The sequence below is a fragment of the Dermochelys coriacea genome, chromosome 8, assembly GCF_009764565.3.
Source record: "Dermochelys coriacea isolate rDerCor1 chromosome 8, rDerCor1.pri.v4, whole genome shotgun sequence".
Classification (NCBI taxonomy): Eukaryota; Metazoa; Chordata; order Testudines; family Dermochelyidae; genus Dermochelys; species Dermochelys coriacea.
In genome coordinates this window covers 285387-303420 of record NC_050075.1, presented here as the reverse complement: position 1 = coordinate 303420, position 18034 = coordinate 285387, and the positions used below count along the sequence as shown (strand labels likewise).

Genomic DNA, 18034 nt, shown 5'->3' with positions numbered 1-18034 from the left:
GATCGGAAACCGGATGTTGTTTTGGCAGAGAGGAAACGGAAGCGAGCGGCGCTCTGCAACGCGTCTCTATGGCTGCGGGGTCCGTTCCGCGCCGGGCCGGACGGGGCGCTGCCCAGGGACGGGAGCCTGGGGCCTCGCTCGCCGCGGACTCGGCCCGGCCCTTCCGCTTCCTACTGGGAGTCGGGAGCTGGGCCCGGCGGTGAGTATGGGCAGTGGGGAGGAGCGAGTCTCCGCCGGCTATGACGCCGCAGGCCTCGCTGTCCCCCGCCCGGCCAAGGAAACAGGCGGGGGAGGGGCGGCCTGGTGGAGCGCGCTGCGGCCTGCCGCCGCTGCACGTCCGTGTAGTGAAGCCCCTCAGGTTCCCTGAGCACAGACCCCTCTGGCGCGCGGAGTCCGGCCGCAGGAGGGGCTGGACCTGGGGGAGGTGAGGAGCCGCGTCCCGTCCTGGGGGATTCCGCTGCCCGTTGCTGGCGCCCGGGCTGTGCGCGATTTGCTCGGGTGGGGGAGGGGCCCACGGTTTTTTCCGGCTCCGCATCCAGCTGCCTTGAAGGGACTCCCGGGGGTTAGGATCCAAGGTGCCGCCGCTGGTGTGTATGGCCTGGGCCCGGAGTTCAGGAATAACCATAATATCATCGCCAATCTCTTTTCAGCAGTGCTCAGGGAATCTGAGCCAAGTATCCTGTGCAGAGGCTCCCCTCAGGGCTGCTCAGGTCAGTCTTGGCTTGTCTCATGGACAGACATAAAGTGAAGCGTCAGAGGCTGGACCGGATCTGTGAAGGTAATCCTCTATCCCTTAAAAAGAAAAGGAGTACTTGTGGCACCTTAGAGACTAACAAATTTATTTGAGCATAAGCTTGCGTGAGCTACAGCTCACTTCATCAGACGCTGCTCTGTTCTGGAAAAGGGTGTTTGGATGAGATGAGTAAACCTGAAACTCAGTTCCTACAGGCAGGGACAACTGGAATGACTCCTGTGGAACTAGGTGCTCTGCTTTCACTTCTCTTCTGTGCAGGCTACAGCCTAGAGAGCCAAGGGATTAAGATTAAGATACATTTGGGACATTCTCTTTACACCACATCACTTTTCATCTCCCAGAAAATGCCCTGTTTTTTTGTTCTTGTTGCAGTGAATGAAGATTTTTGAAAGTCTTTAGAAGATGCAGTAGAAATTTTCACAGTGAGATTCAGAGCTGAGAATGTGGAGGCTGTGACTATTATGAAACAATATCTAAATCCTCTGTTGTATTAGGAGTGCAAGCTAGGGATGAGGCATAGTTCTCCTTGGAGAGACATCTTGAGGTAGGGCTAGTATTCTAGGGTGATTATTGCCCTGCCTCCTTGCTGCAGGAAACTCTCCTTCAGCCTTGGCACAGCAATCCTCCCTAGAAGTCATTCAAACACTAGCATTGAACTCTGGGAGAGTTGGCTAATGTTGGATAATGAACTGAAATATCTTTAAAACAGTTGAAATAAAGTTGACAGCTGCTTATCCATTTTCTTTTCCTGCAGGGAACAGTTCCTTAGAGCCCCCTGGTTGCACTCTTCTGGCTCTCAATTGGTGCTTCCTGTCTTTGCTAATATGAGGCATGAAGTTCCTATTAGGAGCCCTCTAAAAAGGGGTATCTTTCAAGCCAGGGTCTAGGAGGGAAAGCAGAATGTGAGCAGCTAGGGACATAAAGAATTGTGAAGAACAGGTCCTGCTGTTAACCTGATGTTGGTTGACCTCATCTTTTATTTCCTTAATCCAGAATATGGTGGCTACCGTATCGGTAGGAGGCCCTTTTTGGTTTTTTTTAATAACATGAATTGAGGAAAATTTCTGGGAAAAGAATTCTGTAACAATATTGAAACCCTTGTTACACTTCTGCGTGTGCATGTTTTTTTCTTATTCAGCACTATTAATACAATGCTCTGAACCTTGTTTCTGGTGAGGCTGCTCATTCTGGGCCCTAGCTCAAAACTTTCTGCTTTGTCCTCTTCACACCAGAGGTCTGGATATTTCTACTCTGGCTTCATTTTCCTACATTTCTTCTGAGCTTGTTGACCCTTTCACATCCCCATTGACCATTTTCTTCCTTAATCTTTTTTATACTGTGGGAGTGTAGCTTCTTGTGCCCTGCTGGATCAGTGCTGACTTATGTATACCCCCTTGCTCATGTTATTTATGGGCTCCAGAATTCACTTGTTCCTCTCTCCTGCACAGCTGATCACTGTTGTCTTTGTCTGTAGGTATACGGCCTCCTATTGTGAATGGCCCAATGCCTGCCCGACCACTGGTTGCACTCCTAGATGGGAGGGATTGCACTGTGGAAATGCCAATCCTGAAGGATGTTGCTACAGTGGCTTTCTGTGATGCTCAGTCAACTCAGGAAATCCATGAGAAGGTAGGGAGAGTAAATGAGCCTTTGTGGGGGTGGAGCTGACTAGTTCTGTGCCACAATGGAGCTGCAGAAGTAGGGAATGGTTCTCAAGCTGGTGTGCTTTCTGTTTGTGTTTGTAGGTGCTGAATGAAGCTGTGGGAGCTTTGATGTACCACACCATCACCTTGTCCCGCCAGGACCTAGAGAAGTTCAAAGCCCTTCGGGTCATTGTGCGTATTGGCAGTGGCTATGACAATGTGGACATTAAGTCAGCTGCAGAATTAGGTATGATGACCACAGTGTGGATGTATAGGAGGATATAACACACATTTCTTTTCTTGCTTGTCTCTTGAGAGACAATACCCATGCTGGCCAATACCCACATAAAAGAATTTCATAGAGAGTTGTTTAGGGTGGGGCTCCTTTAGATAGCAGATAGAATGTTTGAACTCAAAGGTTAAATAGCAGCTGCCCTGAGAAGAGAGTTAAAATGGGGTCATTCAGATTTAGAGATCATGAAGATCCCCGAGTCCTGGACATAAGGAAGGCTAAACATAAGCTTTGAATACTACACTTACAGGTGAATAGGTCTTGCACCTGTTTAGATTTAATCAGGTCTTTACCACAAATACAAAGACCACAAGGAAAGAACTGACTTCTTATTGGACAAGTTCAGTTCAAATGTTTAATAATCACTACATGGCTTTTCGATAAACTTTATATGCAACTAAATACTGGCTGAGCACTGCATAAGGAATGGATGGAGTAAAAGTGTCAGATATTCGGGATTGAGTGAGTGTAACCATTGCTGTTACAACTGCTTGTGGAGGGATCCAAATTAATTTTTTGGATCTCTATTCTATAGTACAGGCTCAATCAACAGGTGTGTACAATGCTGAATCAACTGTGCTTTCACTTCCATCCTGGGTTTCTTTCCTGGTCTTTAGTTAGCTGTTGGGCTATTGTTTTGTCTTTTTAGGTCCTTTTACGTTTGTCAAGGCAAAATACTGTGGGCTAAGGCTCCAAAAAAGCTTCCTTTCCCAACTAAGCTCCTAGATTCTAGGGTTAAGTTTTGCGGAAGAAGCAATTTCATCCCATTGGGCATGATTTTCTTTTCCTGGCTACTTAAAGGATTTTGTTTGCTGAAAAATTCTCTGGAGATGTTGGCCCTTCCTTGGGATCCTAAGAGCCCTCTCAAGCCAGGGAGACCTAACAGAAGCCAGTATGTAGCAGTTTAGCCAACTATCATTCCAAGAAGGCCACTGCATCCAATCCCTTCTTGTGGTGGATTACTCGGAATATATCTCGGATTCTCTACAGTGTTTTCACATTTCCTTGCTTTCTGGGAGCAATGAATCTTTCAGGACCTTAACTCCCTTAGCATTGAAACTGCTGAGCTTGAATTAATATGCAAACTAGATACCATTAACTTGAGTTTGAATAGAGACTGGGAGTGGCTGGGTCGTTACACATATTGAATCTATTTCCCCATGTTAAGTATCCTCACACCTTCTTGTCAACTGTCTAAACGGGCCATTTTGATTATCACTACAAAAGCTTTTTTCTCCTGCTTATAATAGCTTATCTTAATTAGCTGCTTACTCCACCTTTTCATGTTGTGTGTGTGTGTGTATATTTATATGTGTGTGTATATAAAATCTTCTTACTATATGTTCTACCCTATGAATCCGATGAAGTGAGCTGTAGCCCACGAAAGCTTATGCTCAAATAAATTTGTTAGTCTCTAAGGCCTGGTCTACACGGGTGGGGGGGGGGGTATCGATCTAAGATTCGCAACTTCAGCTACGAGAATAGCGTAGCTGAAGTCGATGTATCTTAGATCGACTTAGAATCACTTACTTTGCGTCCTCGCGGTGCGGGATCGACGGCTGCTGCTCCCCCGTCAACTCTGCTTCCACCTCTCGCCCTGGTGGAGTTCCGAAGTCGACGGCAGAGCGATCGGGGATCGATTTTATTGCGTCTACACTAGACACGATAAATCGATCCCTGATAGATCGATCACTACCCGCCAATCTGGTGGGTAGTATAGACGTGGCCTAAGGTGCTACAAGGACTCCTTTTCGTGGATACAGACTAACATGGCTGCTACTCTGAAACTAGATCTTAATTGATTGTTCTTGCCTATGGTATTTTGAGCGGGTCTGTGTTGCTGTATACAACAGTTGATAGTGGTAACTTAAGTAACCGTTGTTTCAAATGGATTTTGAGAAGGATTCCTGTGGGTTCCCACTGTGTGTTTAATGACTTCGTTACCTTGTGGTTGCAGCTGCTGGGGAAACCTACGCTTTCAGCCTGGCCTTGAGCATCTGGTGCATGAGGTCTGGAAGAGTTCAGCTATCTCTGCTTCTACAGTCTGCTAGTTAATTCCTCAGGAACCTCTGGGTTGCATCCTTGGCCATGGACAGTCTAGACGCTGCTTCCTGTGCTATTTGTACAGCTCAGCTCTCTGATTTTGCCATGTTTCTGTGGTGGCGGTGGTGGTGCAGTCTAATGGTCTTTTAGAAGCAAGGCAACTTAGGAAGCTTTCCTGGAGGTTAAAAGACTGCGGGGAACTTCTCCATCTCAATACAAGGCTGGATTCTGAAACTTGGATGCTCGGGTTGGTGCCATGTGCGACCTTAGTCCCATGCTCCAGGACTATTGCTGTCTTCTAGCCATTGTGTTGTATGAGGAGAGTTTGCAGCAGAGGTGCTATAGGCAGTGCTGGGAATCTCATTTGTACTTCCTCTTTCTAGGCATTGCAGTATGCAACATCCCCTCCTCCTCTGTGGAGGAGACTGCTGATTCTACCCTCTGTCACATCTTGAATCTGTATCGCCGGGTTACTTGGCTTCATCAGGCTATGCGGGAAGGAAACCGAGCCTCAAGCATGGAGCAAATTCGAGAGGTGGCTGGAGGTGCCGTGCGTATCCGTGGTGAGACCTTGGGCATCATTGGCCTTGGTAAGAAATGGTGACTGTTATGCTGAAAAGGGAGCTCTGAAAGCTTCTGTCACACTTAGCCTCAGGAATAGATACTCTCTCAGTGGCTGCTAACCAGTGAAACACTCTAGCTAACTTCTATAAATATCAGACTTCTAATATATACCACCCAGTGCCCTAGAGTGCAATGCTGCTGCCCCCAGAAGCTGGGCAATAGTCATGGTAGTAAGACCTCTTATTTTCTCATGTTCCAATGATTAGAAAAACTGTAAGCTTCACATGGTCCCTTCCAGTGGTAGTTCTGTCACTGTGTATGCTAGCCATAGTGTTGGGAGCTTTCTGTGTGTTCGATACCAGATGGTTCCTGAAGCACTTAAGTCAGGTCACCTGTTCCCCAGTCTGTCTGTCTGTCTGAGCCTGTGGATCGAGATCCAGACCTGGCGTGGGGAGCTCTTTATGTTTCTCTAATGGGCTGAGTGCTGTTGGGTGCTGTAGCATGGGTGAAAGCTAATTCTCATCACGGGAGCAACATAGAACCATATAAATGACCACTATCTGCTTTGTCATTTCCTTGAAGAGCTACAGAACCCTTGAGTCTTAGGAATGACTCTTATCCGTATTCCAGTCCCCTAGCAGCTTTGTGTTGTGCTTGTGTTGCGTTGTGTTTGACATGAGTATGTTTTCTCTTTTGAAGGCCGAGTTGGGCAGGCAGTAGCCCTCAGAGCCAAGCCCTTTGGCTTCAACGTGATTTTCTATGATCCGTATCTACCAGATGGCGTGGAGCGATCCCTGGGGTTACAGCGAATAGGAACTCTGCAGGACCTGCTAATGCACAGTGATTGCATCACATTGCACTGCAGTCTGAATGAACATAATCATCACCTCATCAATGACTTCACTATTAAACAGGTGCAGCCAGAAGCTTGGTTTCCCCACAAAGCACTTGGGAAATGAATGAACACAAACTGCTGCTTCCACAGAGGCTGATAGCATGTGAATCCTGCTACCTCTGCTGTGTGGCTCCTGCTTTCTTCGGAGGCTGGGAGTGGATGCATTGGGGTGCCTGGGCTTTGTGCTGTGCAAAATTTGTTCTTAGGAGAAGAATATGATTTGACTGTCTTTGAATAATTTCATTTATAAAGAATGTTTTAGGTTTAGTTTCAAATTACATTTAAAATGAGTAACTGATAATGTTTGGTAGAGCCAGGAGTGATTCGGTCCGAGGCTGTGTAAGCGCCTTCACACAGTTCTGATAATGCCCCCCTGATCCCAACCCATAGCACCCCGAGGTAAGCTGGTCTCAGGCTCTCCTCCTGCCACTCTGCTGATGCCTTTCAATGCTTTCCTGGGATTGAGCACCCCCTGAATAAATCAGTCCAGTTTTCTGCAATTGTGAATCTTGTTTGCACTGATCAGTTGCTCAAGTACTTCACTAAAAGAAGTACGGGTTTTTAGGGTGGGAAACCGATGAGCTCCTTTTCCCCCTTCCTGTGTTTAGAAGTTAGTTCTATATCCCCAACTAGCAAGTATTCTTCTCCCCAGTTGGCTCTGAGAGAGCCTGACTTTTCCTAAGCTTTGCAAGTTATATAAGAACATAAGAATGGCCCTACTGAATCAGACCAAAGGTGGCCAGTGCCAGGTGACCCAGAGGGAATGAACAGAACAGGTAATCATCAAGTGATCCATTCACTGTCGCTCATTCCCAGCTTCTGGCAAACAGAGGCTAGGGACACCAAGGTGGAGAGTTAGGTTCCTGCTCTTTTTGAGAAGTCTCCTCCAGGCTCCACAGGAAGGCAAGAGTTCTCAAACACTTTTTTTTTCCCCTCTCCAGATGCGCCATGGCTGCTTTCTGGTGAACACAGCCCGTGGAGGGCTAGTAGATGAGAAGGCCTTGGCACAAGCCTTGAAGGAGGGGAGAATCAGAGGAACAGCACTTGATGTGCACGAGTCTGAACCCTTCAGGTAACACCGGAGCCACATACCCACTGCCATCCTATGGCTCTTCTGCACTGGATAATTCTCTGGTTTCAGTTGGGTCATGGTTACACCTGGGAGGACAGACAGGGAATTTCACTTTCCAGCAGAAACCATATGTTTGTTTTTCCATCACAGCTTTGCTCAGGGGCCCCTAAAAGATGCTCCCAATGTGATCTGCACCCCTCACACAGCCTGGTACAGTGAGCAGGCTTCCATTGAGTCCAGGGAAGATGCAGCTAAAGAGATCCGCAGAGCTATCACAGGTAACTGGGGAGGCCAGGTCTGCCCTGGTGCTCTGCAGCTGCTGCGGGGATGGGAGTTATTCATTGGTTTCCTGAGTCAGGACTATGGAACAGTAACTGCTGACTGTTTTGTTAAAGCTAGGTCTGCTGGGATGGTGCTCACTGACTCATTTCTGGAGCTGGAATACAAGTCACTGGTTGTCTTTGACTTATGAGAGAGTCATAGCTAATGATAGAGAGAGATTCTTTACTCTTTCTGCCCCAAGTTGTATGTGATCAGTACTGATGTCATATTCCCCTTTCCTCCGGGGGTCTGGCATCTCATTCCTCCCCCAAAGAATGGTTTCACTGATGGCTGCACTGTGCACCCATTTTCTCTTGGGAGTGTGTGTGTGCAGTGTCTCGTGTGTGTGTGCAGTGTCTCGTGTGTGTGTAGGATCTTGATTTGGATCTCTCCCCACCTCTGTCCTATGGTACTGAGGTGGGAGAGGCTGTTGGGTCCCTTTCTTGCTGCTTTCATGTGAAAATATTTGGGCATTTTCACTTCCTATTTGTCTCTTGCTATCCTCTGCCCTTCTTGGTGTCACCACAGGTCACATACCTGATACTTTGAGGAACTGTGTTAATAAGGAGTATTTGCTGTTAGCTGCTCAGTGGCCAAGTATTGATCCTGCAGCTGTCCACCCAGAACTCAATGGAGCTGCGGCTTACAGGTGAGAGAAGCAGGCCCTCTGAGCTCTTGCTTAATGTGCAGGTCATTTACGCACGTGCTTATCTTTTACATAAAGACCCCAGCATCCTGAGTAGAGCCCTTTCTTTGGGACCCTGAGAATTGCTCTTGCCTGGCAGCATATTTCTTCTTACAAGCTGAATGGGTGGTAGGTTTTCTTCAGAAATCTGTCAGCCTCGCTTCTGTAGCTGGCCCATAAGCACTAAGCTTCCCTGTCTGAAATTAGAGTGATAGTCTGTATCAGCTCTGGGAATTCAGGATTCTACTGATCATTTAATGCACCTTCTGGGCACCAGTTCTCTTGCAAGGATTTTGAAAGGCTAAGTGCTAGAGAAACCCCTTGGTATGTGGTACCCTGGTGGGTCCATGAAAAGGGATCTGCCTCCTGGGAATGATGAAGTTCTGCACCCCAGCATGGAATTATTGTCTGCATAAGGCACTCTTTCCTTCACCCCACGATTGGACTGTAAAAGTTTGCTAAGAAGTTGCTAATCTCTTTTTATCACAGACCAGGGAGGTGTATCCAGCAGCACGTTCCTCTTGGAGAACTGCAACCTCTTGTATATATTGAGAATTTCTAGCCATTCAGGGTGTGTGAATGGGCTGTCAGGCATTCTCTTCTCTCTAGTAGAGACAAGATCTGTCTCAAAATTTTCTGTGTGTTTAGTTTCAGAGTAGCAGCCATGTTAGTCTGTATTCGCAAAAAGAAAAGGAGTACTTGTGGCACCTTGGAGACTAACAAATTTATTTGAGCATAAGCTTTCATGAGCTATAGCTCACTTCATAGAATGAAGTGAGCTGTAGCTCACGAAAGCTTATGCTCAAATAAATTTGTTAGTCTCTAAGGTGCCACAAGTACTCCTTTTCTTTTTGTGTGTTTAGTGTGACCCTGCGGCCATCTTTGCCCTTAATCCCCAAGCTGGTGGCTGTCTGGGAATAGGTGCCATTTGAATCAACACATAACTGGGCTCATTTAGTCCCGACAGCATTTACTGTAGTCCTAGCTCAGAGCAGTTTTGTTTGGAGATGTTTGCTCAGTGCAGCATCGTGATTTGCATTTCCTCTGAGCTGCGATAGCCAATTCAGCACATGTGGGTGTGGGCACAGCTTTGTTGTCCTTTCCCTTTGCAGTACTCTTCCTTAGACAGGCATGTAATCTCCACGTTTTCTGTTGGTTTCAGGTTTCCTCCAGGAGTAGTGGGAGTAGCAGCCCCTGGGCTGCCGGAGCCAGCGGTTGTGGAGGGGATTGTAGCTCACGGGATGCCCTCTGTGTCTCACTCTGCACCACGTACCCCTTCCCCAGGAGAGACGAGCAAACAGGACCCAGACAGAGAAATCCCCACTGACCAATAGCATCTTCTCTCTCCCTTCTCCTCTGGCAGCAGAAAAAGTAGGGGGAGAGCTCCCTGCTAGGACCTTTTCTAACACCCCACTGAGACTGTTTCCTGTTCACACAGGACAGGAGAATGCATTTCATTACTGGCAAACATTAGCTCTTGCCTTTCAACAAATATTTTATAACCAATTTAGTTTTAATCTCTTGGTGAATCTTTTTCCTTGTCTGCGGCAGGAGCAGTGACCTTGCCTCCCCTTTGAAAATTAGTTTAACATGTAGTGTCCCATGACCCTGCCTCTGTTATGTTTCACAGGAAGGCACTCTCATGGGCTTGAATGCACCAGAACAGGAGCTGGCTGAACAGGGAGGGTTCCCAGTGCCTCCAATACCAAACTTGATGCAGATTTTCAAGAGTCTCACTTGCAGTCTCTGGAAGCACAGGTGATGGGGGAGTGTTCAAGCAAGACTAGTAAAATGAAGAGAAGTTAGGCATATAATCAGGTGTACTGTATTGCAGGAGAAAGAAAGTCCATGCCCAGTGCTGTGCACTGCCTTGCTTGTCCGACCCAGGTGCCTCTGAGCACAGGCATAGCCAGGGTTGCTGCAAATAGACAGTGTGAAGTTTTGCTCTAGTAATGTTAGTGCTGGGCATGAGCACAAGAGCAAGAATGAATCTGAGACTTCCAACAAACTGACTCATAAAATACTTTGGGAGGATTAAAGTAAATCACTCAGATGTAATGTCTCCTGAGATGGTCATGAAGATTTAGGAAAGTCCCTGGAATCTGTGCCCAGCTGAGAAATGGAAGGAAGGAATGCAGAAGTGTAGAAATTTGCACTGGGAGGCAGCAGAAATTAAAGCATTGTGAAGCTGTTATTGCTGATCCTGTATATGCCTGTACCTCACATGCTGCTAATGCAGTTTATCCACAAGAGAAATGTTTACTAGAATCCTAGAAATTGGAGAAGAGATGTAGGTCCCAGTTAGCCCATCCCCCAAGGCCAGAGAGGATTGTTCTCTTCACGGCTTAGTCCAATGTTAAATGCCCCTTGGTGCATCTGCCATTGTCTTGGGAGAGATGATTCTTCAGCTTACTAGACTCCATGACAGGAAGATTTTCCTAATATTCATCCTACATTTTTTTTCATTTAATCACATTACTCCTATTTATATCCTCCTGGGCCCACACAAAGTAATTCTGCTCCCTTGTTGGGTTTTACATGCTTCAGTATTTCTAGATGGTCTAAAAGCTGACCACTGTTTTGGACTACAATTCATGTTTTATTCCTGTTGCTCAGGTACTTCAAAGTAGGTGCCCTCCAGGAGTCTTGCTGGGGGTGTGGAAGCTGAACAGCCTGTGCATATAACCGATAAAGGAAGGGGCAGATGTTTTTGTTGTCTGCTGAGAAACAGACTGTCTGTTGTTTCTGAAGAAGGGAGTCTGGAAATTGGGTGGGGAGCAGAGGAAACCACCAAATTTAGATAATTGTTTAGAGTTTAGGGAACTGAATGAAGCTGTAGAACTTCTCAAATAAGTTCTGAGGCTTTCTTATTCTTTTCTAGTTTTTAAATCAATCCTGTTGGCAAGTACTGGTTTATTTTGTAGACTAGTGCTGACATCTTGGAGTGACTTTTTTATTTGGGATAAAGGGGCCAGGGAGGAAGGAGTATTTGCAATGAGTGGAACTCTTCAATTTTCCCTTTCCCTTTTGGACTTTCACTTGGACTGGATGACTATCTAGTACTAGTGGATGTGATTCAATTCTTCGGAGTTGTATGGTTTTTAATTTTGAAGATGAATTTGGCTGTTTGCTAAGGTTGATGCAGGCATTCGGGTCCTGTGCTCTGGATGAGGCTGATTCAGTTTTAAAATTCACATACCTTCATGGTTTTTCAGGATTTTAGAAGGGGGCACAGTAGGTGGGATTAGTGGTAGGCATGTGTCATGAGGATGAGAAGCCTTTGAGCAAACCTGCAGCTCAGGTTTTTTAATTGGAGGTGAAAGTATCATTTTCTCTTTTCCCTTCAACAATTTGCTAATCTACTCTTAAATCTAAAAACTCAACAAGGCTATAATTTAGAAAGCTGCTTTCCTAATAGGCATGCAGGACAAGTGGGAAGAAAGATTCCTTTAAGGATTCAGAGAGCTGATCGTAAATGTAATTACTATATTAGACTGGTTTTTCTATCCCTAATTATTATTTTCTCAACTTGCTGCTGAAACTACTGCCTTGTGTGTAAAGATCCAGGAAGGAAGATAATTTTTGGTTAAAGCGGTCTCAGGTGTGGGATTTCCAAACACAGGATCCGTTCATCTTGTCTCTTCTAGAGTGAAATGCAAGACACTTAAGAGCCAGCATTTTTTTTTAATTCACAAGTATCTCTGAAGATCTATCCAGTAAAACCTCCCTGAGGGAGGAGTGGAGAAGATGATTTCACTTGAAATGATACTAAGCATCTTAATTCTTGTATTTGGTGCCTAGATACCATGGTGATTGGTGTACTAGGAATACATATCTAGAAATGTGAGGCCTGCTAGCTGCAGTTCTGGATGCTGATAAACTCAACTTAAGCATTAGCCCTGAGGATACTGGTTCCATTATAGCCAGTGCCCCATAGACCTGCATTTGGAAATGAAAACGAGTGCCAGTTTGGTCAGACCTGCCATAATGAAGATACAAATGTAAGATTTTTTTTTTTTTAGCTAAAATCAAGCTGAATCCTCCCCTAATGCCAAGGAAGAGCTCTCCAGTTGCTGGTGAACTATTCCAGTTATACCCCAGATTCATGTGCTTAGTAATTGTTTAGCCTGGGACTGGTCATTATCAAGAAAGGGGCTCAGTCATGTTCCCCTCACCAGGATGTCAAGTTCTCTGTGTTATACTGATCCACAGCCCCCGTCCCAGGTTTTATGCAGCTTGGAGGGATAGAAGGAAAATGTTTGTTTTTCTTAAATTGCCTTCTTTCAAAATGAGTATGGAGCTTAATCCCAAAGAACAAAAACCTTCTATTCCAGGGTGAGGCAGGAGTGCCCTGGTCACACTGATCTGCTTATAGGAGGTGCTCGCTCTGTCCTAAGGTACATTTTGCTTGTTGGGTTCACTGCTGCTGACCAGCTTTTTTATAGAGGATTCAAAGTTTCAGAAATATATTTTTGTAGAGAATGACTAAACTGTGAAACATTTTAAAATAAAGCATGTAAACAAACCTTTATATCAATGTTCCCTGTACAGATGTCTCTCACTTCATTCTCTCCTGGATCTTGTTAGAAATGTTTATTTCTTGGATATATTTTAATAAAGTTCTCCAACTTGCGTGGCTGCTGTTTGGTGGTGGGGGTGGCACCAGGCCTAGTGTATACTAAGGCTGGGAAATCAATATGCAACAATGGCTGCATCAGTCCCACTTTTTAAGCACCTTATTTCCCAAGGAATTTTCCCAAACTCTGTCATTCCCTAGACTATGTTACTGTGGCAAGTGGTTTGTTTCCTTGATATTTTGTGGAAGACAGAATTTAAAGTAAGGAGGATGAGGGCGTGAAATCAGGAGGGACCTGCTAATGGCCTTTTTTTCTATACTGGTACCAGACCCTCCATGATTAAAGGATGTGAGGGGGACTGTGAAGATGTGGCAATGGGAGGAAGGGTCTTTTAACTCCAGAGGTGGGTTAAAGGTGAACCATGTGAATTGGGCACTCTTATTTACCCTTCCTTATAATACAAGAATAAGATTATACTTGAAAAAAGTGAATAGTTACTTCCACAAGGCAAAATCAACCTGTGGAACTCACGGTCACAAGATATAATTAAAGTCCAGAGCTTTGCAGGATTCAAAAAATGATTAGACGTTTATGTGGTTAAGAGAATCCACTGTTACCTTAGATTTTTTTTCAGTAAGGTCTATAAACCTTTGTGTTTCAGGGCATAAAACCACCACTAATGGAGGTGGGTAGTGGCTTATACCATAATTGTTTGTTGTAGGGTGTCTTGCACCTTTGAAGGATCTGGGTACTGGCCTCTGTCAGAGATGGCCTACTGGTTTAGCTGGACCACTGATCTGATTCAGCATGGTAATTTTTGTTTTTCTGTTTGAAAAGGGAACAAATATTAGCACCCTCTGAAAGACGGTGGGTAGCTGAATTTTTACTTCATTATTGGCATTACTAATAATCTGAGTAGAGAAACCAAGAAATGGGCCTAAAGATTTACTTTCCCTCTCTGATATATGGTACCTCAAAACTTACCTTGGGGACACTAGAAAAGCTCACATTGCCAATATTCTCTGAATTCAAGGGATTAAACATAAGACTTTGCTCCAGGGCTGTCAAGATGGCATCTTTCATTAATGCTAATGCATTTAAGTGCACTATCTGTCTGAATCCCATTAAGAATGGGACCCTTAGTAAAATTGTAACAGAGTACAGAAAGTCAAACCTGTGTAAAAGTGTAGCTGCTGCATTTTGAAGAGGATGTGGAGCAGCATGAGGGCAAAAGGTACATACCAGTAATGATTTTTTATGTCTGTCAAGTATAAGAATTCCCTTGCTGTAATGGAAATGGATACTTTAGTCTAGCTATGATAAAATGTTGAGCTAAAGAAGTGCCATGCCTGTTAAGGCAAAAAAATGGGATCCAGCATGACATCATGTGTCTTAGTCAAAGCCACAGATAAAACCTGAGCCTAGAGAAGCACTGGGTTCAGCTTTTATCTGTGGCTTTGACCAAAGCTCTTGCACAAGGGATCTTGTACCCCTTAAAAATGACAACATCTCTGTTGGTGTCAGGCTATTTGCATAAATTATGACATATATGCTGGAATAAACCATTTATATAGTTGAGAGGAGAGCTAGCTACATGCCATGTCAAGATCTCATTAGCAGAGAAAACCCTCTGCAAGAAAGTGAAAGCTGCAGGATATTCCTGAAGAAAATGGCTCCAATGGAAATTAGTAGTGTTAAGGACAAAGATTCATCTATCTGGGGCCTTTGCCATAATCAAGTAAGCAGACAACACTAGACTGACCTACGTTCTCTGTGTTTTGTTGTCTTGCAGAGTTTAATGCTTCAGAGAAACTTAGAGATGACCTACAAAAGATCTGTGGAAATTAAAACTGAATAAAATTCCCAATGATGGAAAAATATCTAATTGCTGAACAATTTGTAAAATGGTATAGAGAATACATCTACCTTATTATTATTTTTTTTAAAAAAATGCTTTATTATGGTCAGTTCAGATGGGTTAGTTTAACTTCAAACTTCCCATGGACCATGTCTTCAAAGAAGATGAGCATTTGAACAGACATGAAATATAGATCTCTGATAAACTGCCTGAACAAAATATTAACGTAGGCATCTATGGCAACACTTTGTCACGGATTCTGGAAAGGCTCTTTCAAAAGAGTTCCTAACTTTTCTTCCACTAAATAGCTGATAAACTATGCGGCCTGATTTTGTATCCATGGAAACTCCAACTGGCCCCACCATCTTTGAGAGTCCCTATCCAGTTGTAATGGCTGAAGTATCCAAATGAAAATAATACCCAGTTTCTTAATTTTGTTAAGACCCACAGTGCTATTCCCAAGGACTGTGTATATGAACTGTTTGATCCTGTTGTTTGGAGGCTTTTCTTCCTTATTTAATGTTGTAGTAGGAAAAAAGAAACTATAATTCTTTCCAGCTGAAGTTTTCTAGCTTCAAGTTTCAATGATTGGATTTCATTATGCCTTTTTTCATTAAATTAAAGGGCCTTATAATATTGAATATCTTCTCCTTGGTTAGATACTTAACTGTGACCAAGTTGCCTCTTATCCTTCTATTTGAGACGGATTGAGCTCCTTAAGTCTCTCATTGTACAGTATGTTTTCCAGACCTCAAATAATCTTTGTTGTGTTTTTTGTGTGTTTTCCAGTTTTATATAAAGGACCCTAGTTTTCTACTCCTGCCTTTTCCATCAGCTGCTTTTTTGTTTGTTTGTTTTCCAGTTTAACTTTCTGTATGATAAATTATGCCCACTTGCTTTTCAACCTGCCTTACTGAGGATAGAAGATCTGAAGACACTCAAGGGTCAGCTGGTTGTGATCCCATTTGGTGAGCTTGCTCCCAAAAGATTCACCTTGGGTTCCACCAGCTTTGCTTTGCACACAGCTGTCTTGGTGTTTAGAACAGAGGGGTGTTTACCAATATAGCTAATCCTTGGACCATTTAGGCCCTTAAAGATGATTTGCAAAGCAGAAATATATCAAGGGTTTTGTGATTTCTTGCTGCTTTATGATATATAAAGATGTCCTGAAAGGTGTTTTCAAATGGGAAAAAAAAATTCCTCCCCCTTTCCCTTGTTTTGTTGGAGGATTCCTTGAATGACTCAATCATTCATTAGGAGCTTTTTCAGCCTTAGCGGTTGGCATGGTCAATGTTGAATTTTTTAAAAACAGTTCTTTCCCCCAAATTTTTAAGTTAAATATGTTACAACAAAAGTGTTTGAAACAGATTGAATAATTGTTCTTGCAATTAATGATGTATAATGTCTGTGGTAGTTCTAATATAATAAACCTATCAGTTCTTCAGTTGTCTGGAGTTTTCCAGGGCAGACAAAACATCTAGAAGAAAAACTTTTTTTCTGTTTTAAAAAAAAACACGCAAGAACCCTTTTGATCTCTTTGTTTTCCAGTTTAACTTTCTGTATGATAAATTATGCCCACTTGCTTTTCAACCTGCCTTACTGTTTATTGCTTCACAAAGAAGCAATAAAAAGCAATAACATGCCTAGTATTTTCCCTTTGCCCAGAGACCTTGTCAAGTGCTTACGGAATCAAATAGGCAGCCAGTGGAGGGAGCAGAGAATGGTATGATGTGCTCTCTAGTAGGTGGGTTTTCCCCTAAATAATGCCTGAAGCATGTTGTACAAGGTGGAGTTTTTGTATGGCCTTCACAATCCCCCTGAAGTATGCTAAACTGCAACAAACTAACTTGGAGAAGACAAAAGTGTAGATCACAGTGATTCAGCTAAGAGGGTGGAGTGCAATTGTCTAGGCTTAAAACAAACAAAAGGATGTATTTCTTCACATAATATAGTCAACCTGTGGAACTTCTTGTCAGGGGGTGCTGTGAAGGCCAAAAGTAAAACTGAGGTCAAAAAAGACTTAGATAAATTCATGAAGGATAAGTCTATCAATGGCTATTAGCCAAGATGGTCAGGGATATAATCACATGTTCTGGGTGTCCCTAAATACCAGATGGTGGGACTGGAAGACATGATGGCTCTCTTGAAATTGCCCTGGTCTGTTCCTTTCCTCCAAAGTATCTGGCACTGACCATTGTCAGAGACACACTACTGGACTAGATGGACCATTGATCTGACCCACTATGGTTGTTCTCATGGTTGACCTTACCTAGCATAGATGTGACTAGGTTGAAAGAGCCGTAGCTATGCTGCTGTAGTGTAGACACACTGGAAGCATGTAAGCGGGAGCAATATCACCCTGAGACAGTGTATTGCCCTCAACAGAAGATGAGATTACTGTCCTGTCCAGCTCCACTTAAGTGTTTTCCTCTTGCTATCAGCTCCTTGTTCTGATGTGGGGTGAAGTGGCTGATATTCATCACTTTGTTTATCTCTTCTAGGCACTACATTATCCAATGTGATGACGCTAACGACATCTGCAGGAAAAAGAGATGCGTGCCATCTGCCTATTGGCATAGGAGTCCAAAGCATCTCGCATTCTCCTGTAGAAGTCTCCCATGTATGTTGAAAACTAGAGGAGATGGGATTGTGCCTTGCAGTATTCTACAAGAGGGCTGTAGGGAAACAAAAGCTTATCATGAGATGACATCAATGCCTTAATACCAAAGTAAATGCCTTTATGAATACATAGATAAATTATGTATGTAAGATCCCAGAATCATCCCAGTTTAGTGCTACGCTGTCAACACCTTGTAGTCAATAATTTATAGTACTTCCAACTCCAAATGTTGACAAATCATGATTCAGACTCCAATAAATCATGTGATTGTTTTAATATTGTTTTTAATTTGCCTTCTGATTTCTGAGATTTTAGGAAAAAGCTGCCCACCCCCAACTTCTGTGTGATCATTTCAGGTTTAAAATCCAACATTAATGTATACTCAAATGTGACCTCCAGATGACTTCTGGGGAAAGGGGATTCACCCTCTTCTAATCCCAAACTATCTCTACACACATACACCCTTATGGCACTATGCTGACTCTCTCCTTGCTTTACAAGGTTTCCTGTCCCACTCATATTTTCTCTCCAATGTTTCATCACATTCTCCTCTCCCACTACCTGCTCTAACATTCCCCTGTGCCCCTCCGTCTCCCATACTATCAGCTCTTTAACATCCCCTACCCCACATTCCCCTATAATCCCTTGATCTCCTTCCTGCCTTGTACGTTCCCTTGCGTACACCCCACATTCCCATCTTCACAATTTCT

The 18034-nt window shown here is 44.0% G+C and overlaps 1 protein-coding gene across 9 annotated transcripts; it reads left to right on the top strand.

Moving 5' to 3' along the window:
• Window positions 1–20: 20 nt before the first annotated feature.
• LOC119860329 (C-terminal-binding protein 2) lies at window positions 21–17600 on the top strand. 9 transcript variants are annotated; one of them, XM_038413911.2, is made up of 10 exons: window positions 21–199; window positions 651–778; window positions 2229–2383; window positions 2500–2644; window positions 5116–5322; window positions 5996–6210; window positions 7133–7263; window positions 7414–7541; window positions 8113–8233; window positions 17206–17600. In XM_038413911.2, the coding sequence occupies exons 2-10, from the start codon at window positions 730–732 to the stop codon at window positions 17423–17425; spliced, it is 1371 nt and encodes a 456-aa protein (XP_038269839.1). In that variant the 5' UTR covers window positions 21–199; window positions 651–729; the 3' UTR covers window positions 17426–17600. The 9 variants fall into 9 exon arrangements, with proteins under 9 accessions (XP_038269839.1, XP_038269840.1, XP_043376323.1 ...); XM_038413912.2 differs by lacking the exon at window positions 17206–17600 and adding an exon at window positions 9432–12901; XM_043520388.1 differs by lacking the exon at window positions 17206–17600 and adding an exon at window positions 9900–12901 and having other exon boundaries at window positions 64–199.
• Window positions 17601–18034: the final 434 nt, after the last annotated feature.

What these genes read in the sequence shown, in the direction of transcription:
- LOC119860329 (XM_038413911.2), top strand. Translation starts at nt 730, where the DNA reads ATGGACAGACATAAAGTGAAGCGTCAGAGGCTGGACCGGATCTGTGAA. An exon ending in CTCAGGAAATCCATGAGAAG is followed by an intron (nt 2,384 to 2,499) that starts GTAGGGAGAGTA and finishes TTGTGTTTGTAG; the next exon opens with GTGCTGAATGAAGCTGTGGG. An exon ending in ATGACTTCACTATTAAACAG is followed by an intron (nt 6,211 to 7,132) that starts GTGCAGCCAGAA and finishes TCCCCTCTCCAG; the next exon opens with ATGCGCCATGGCTGCTTTCT.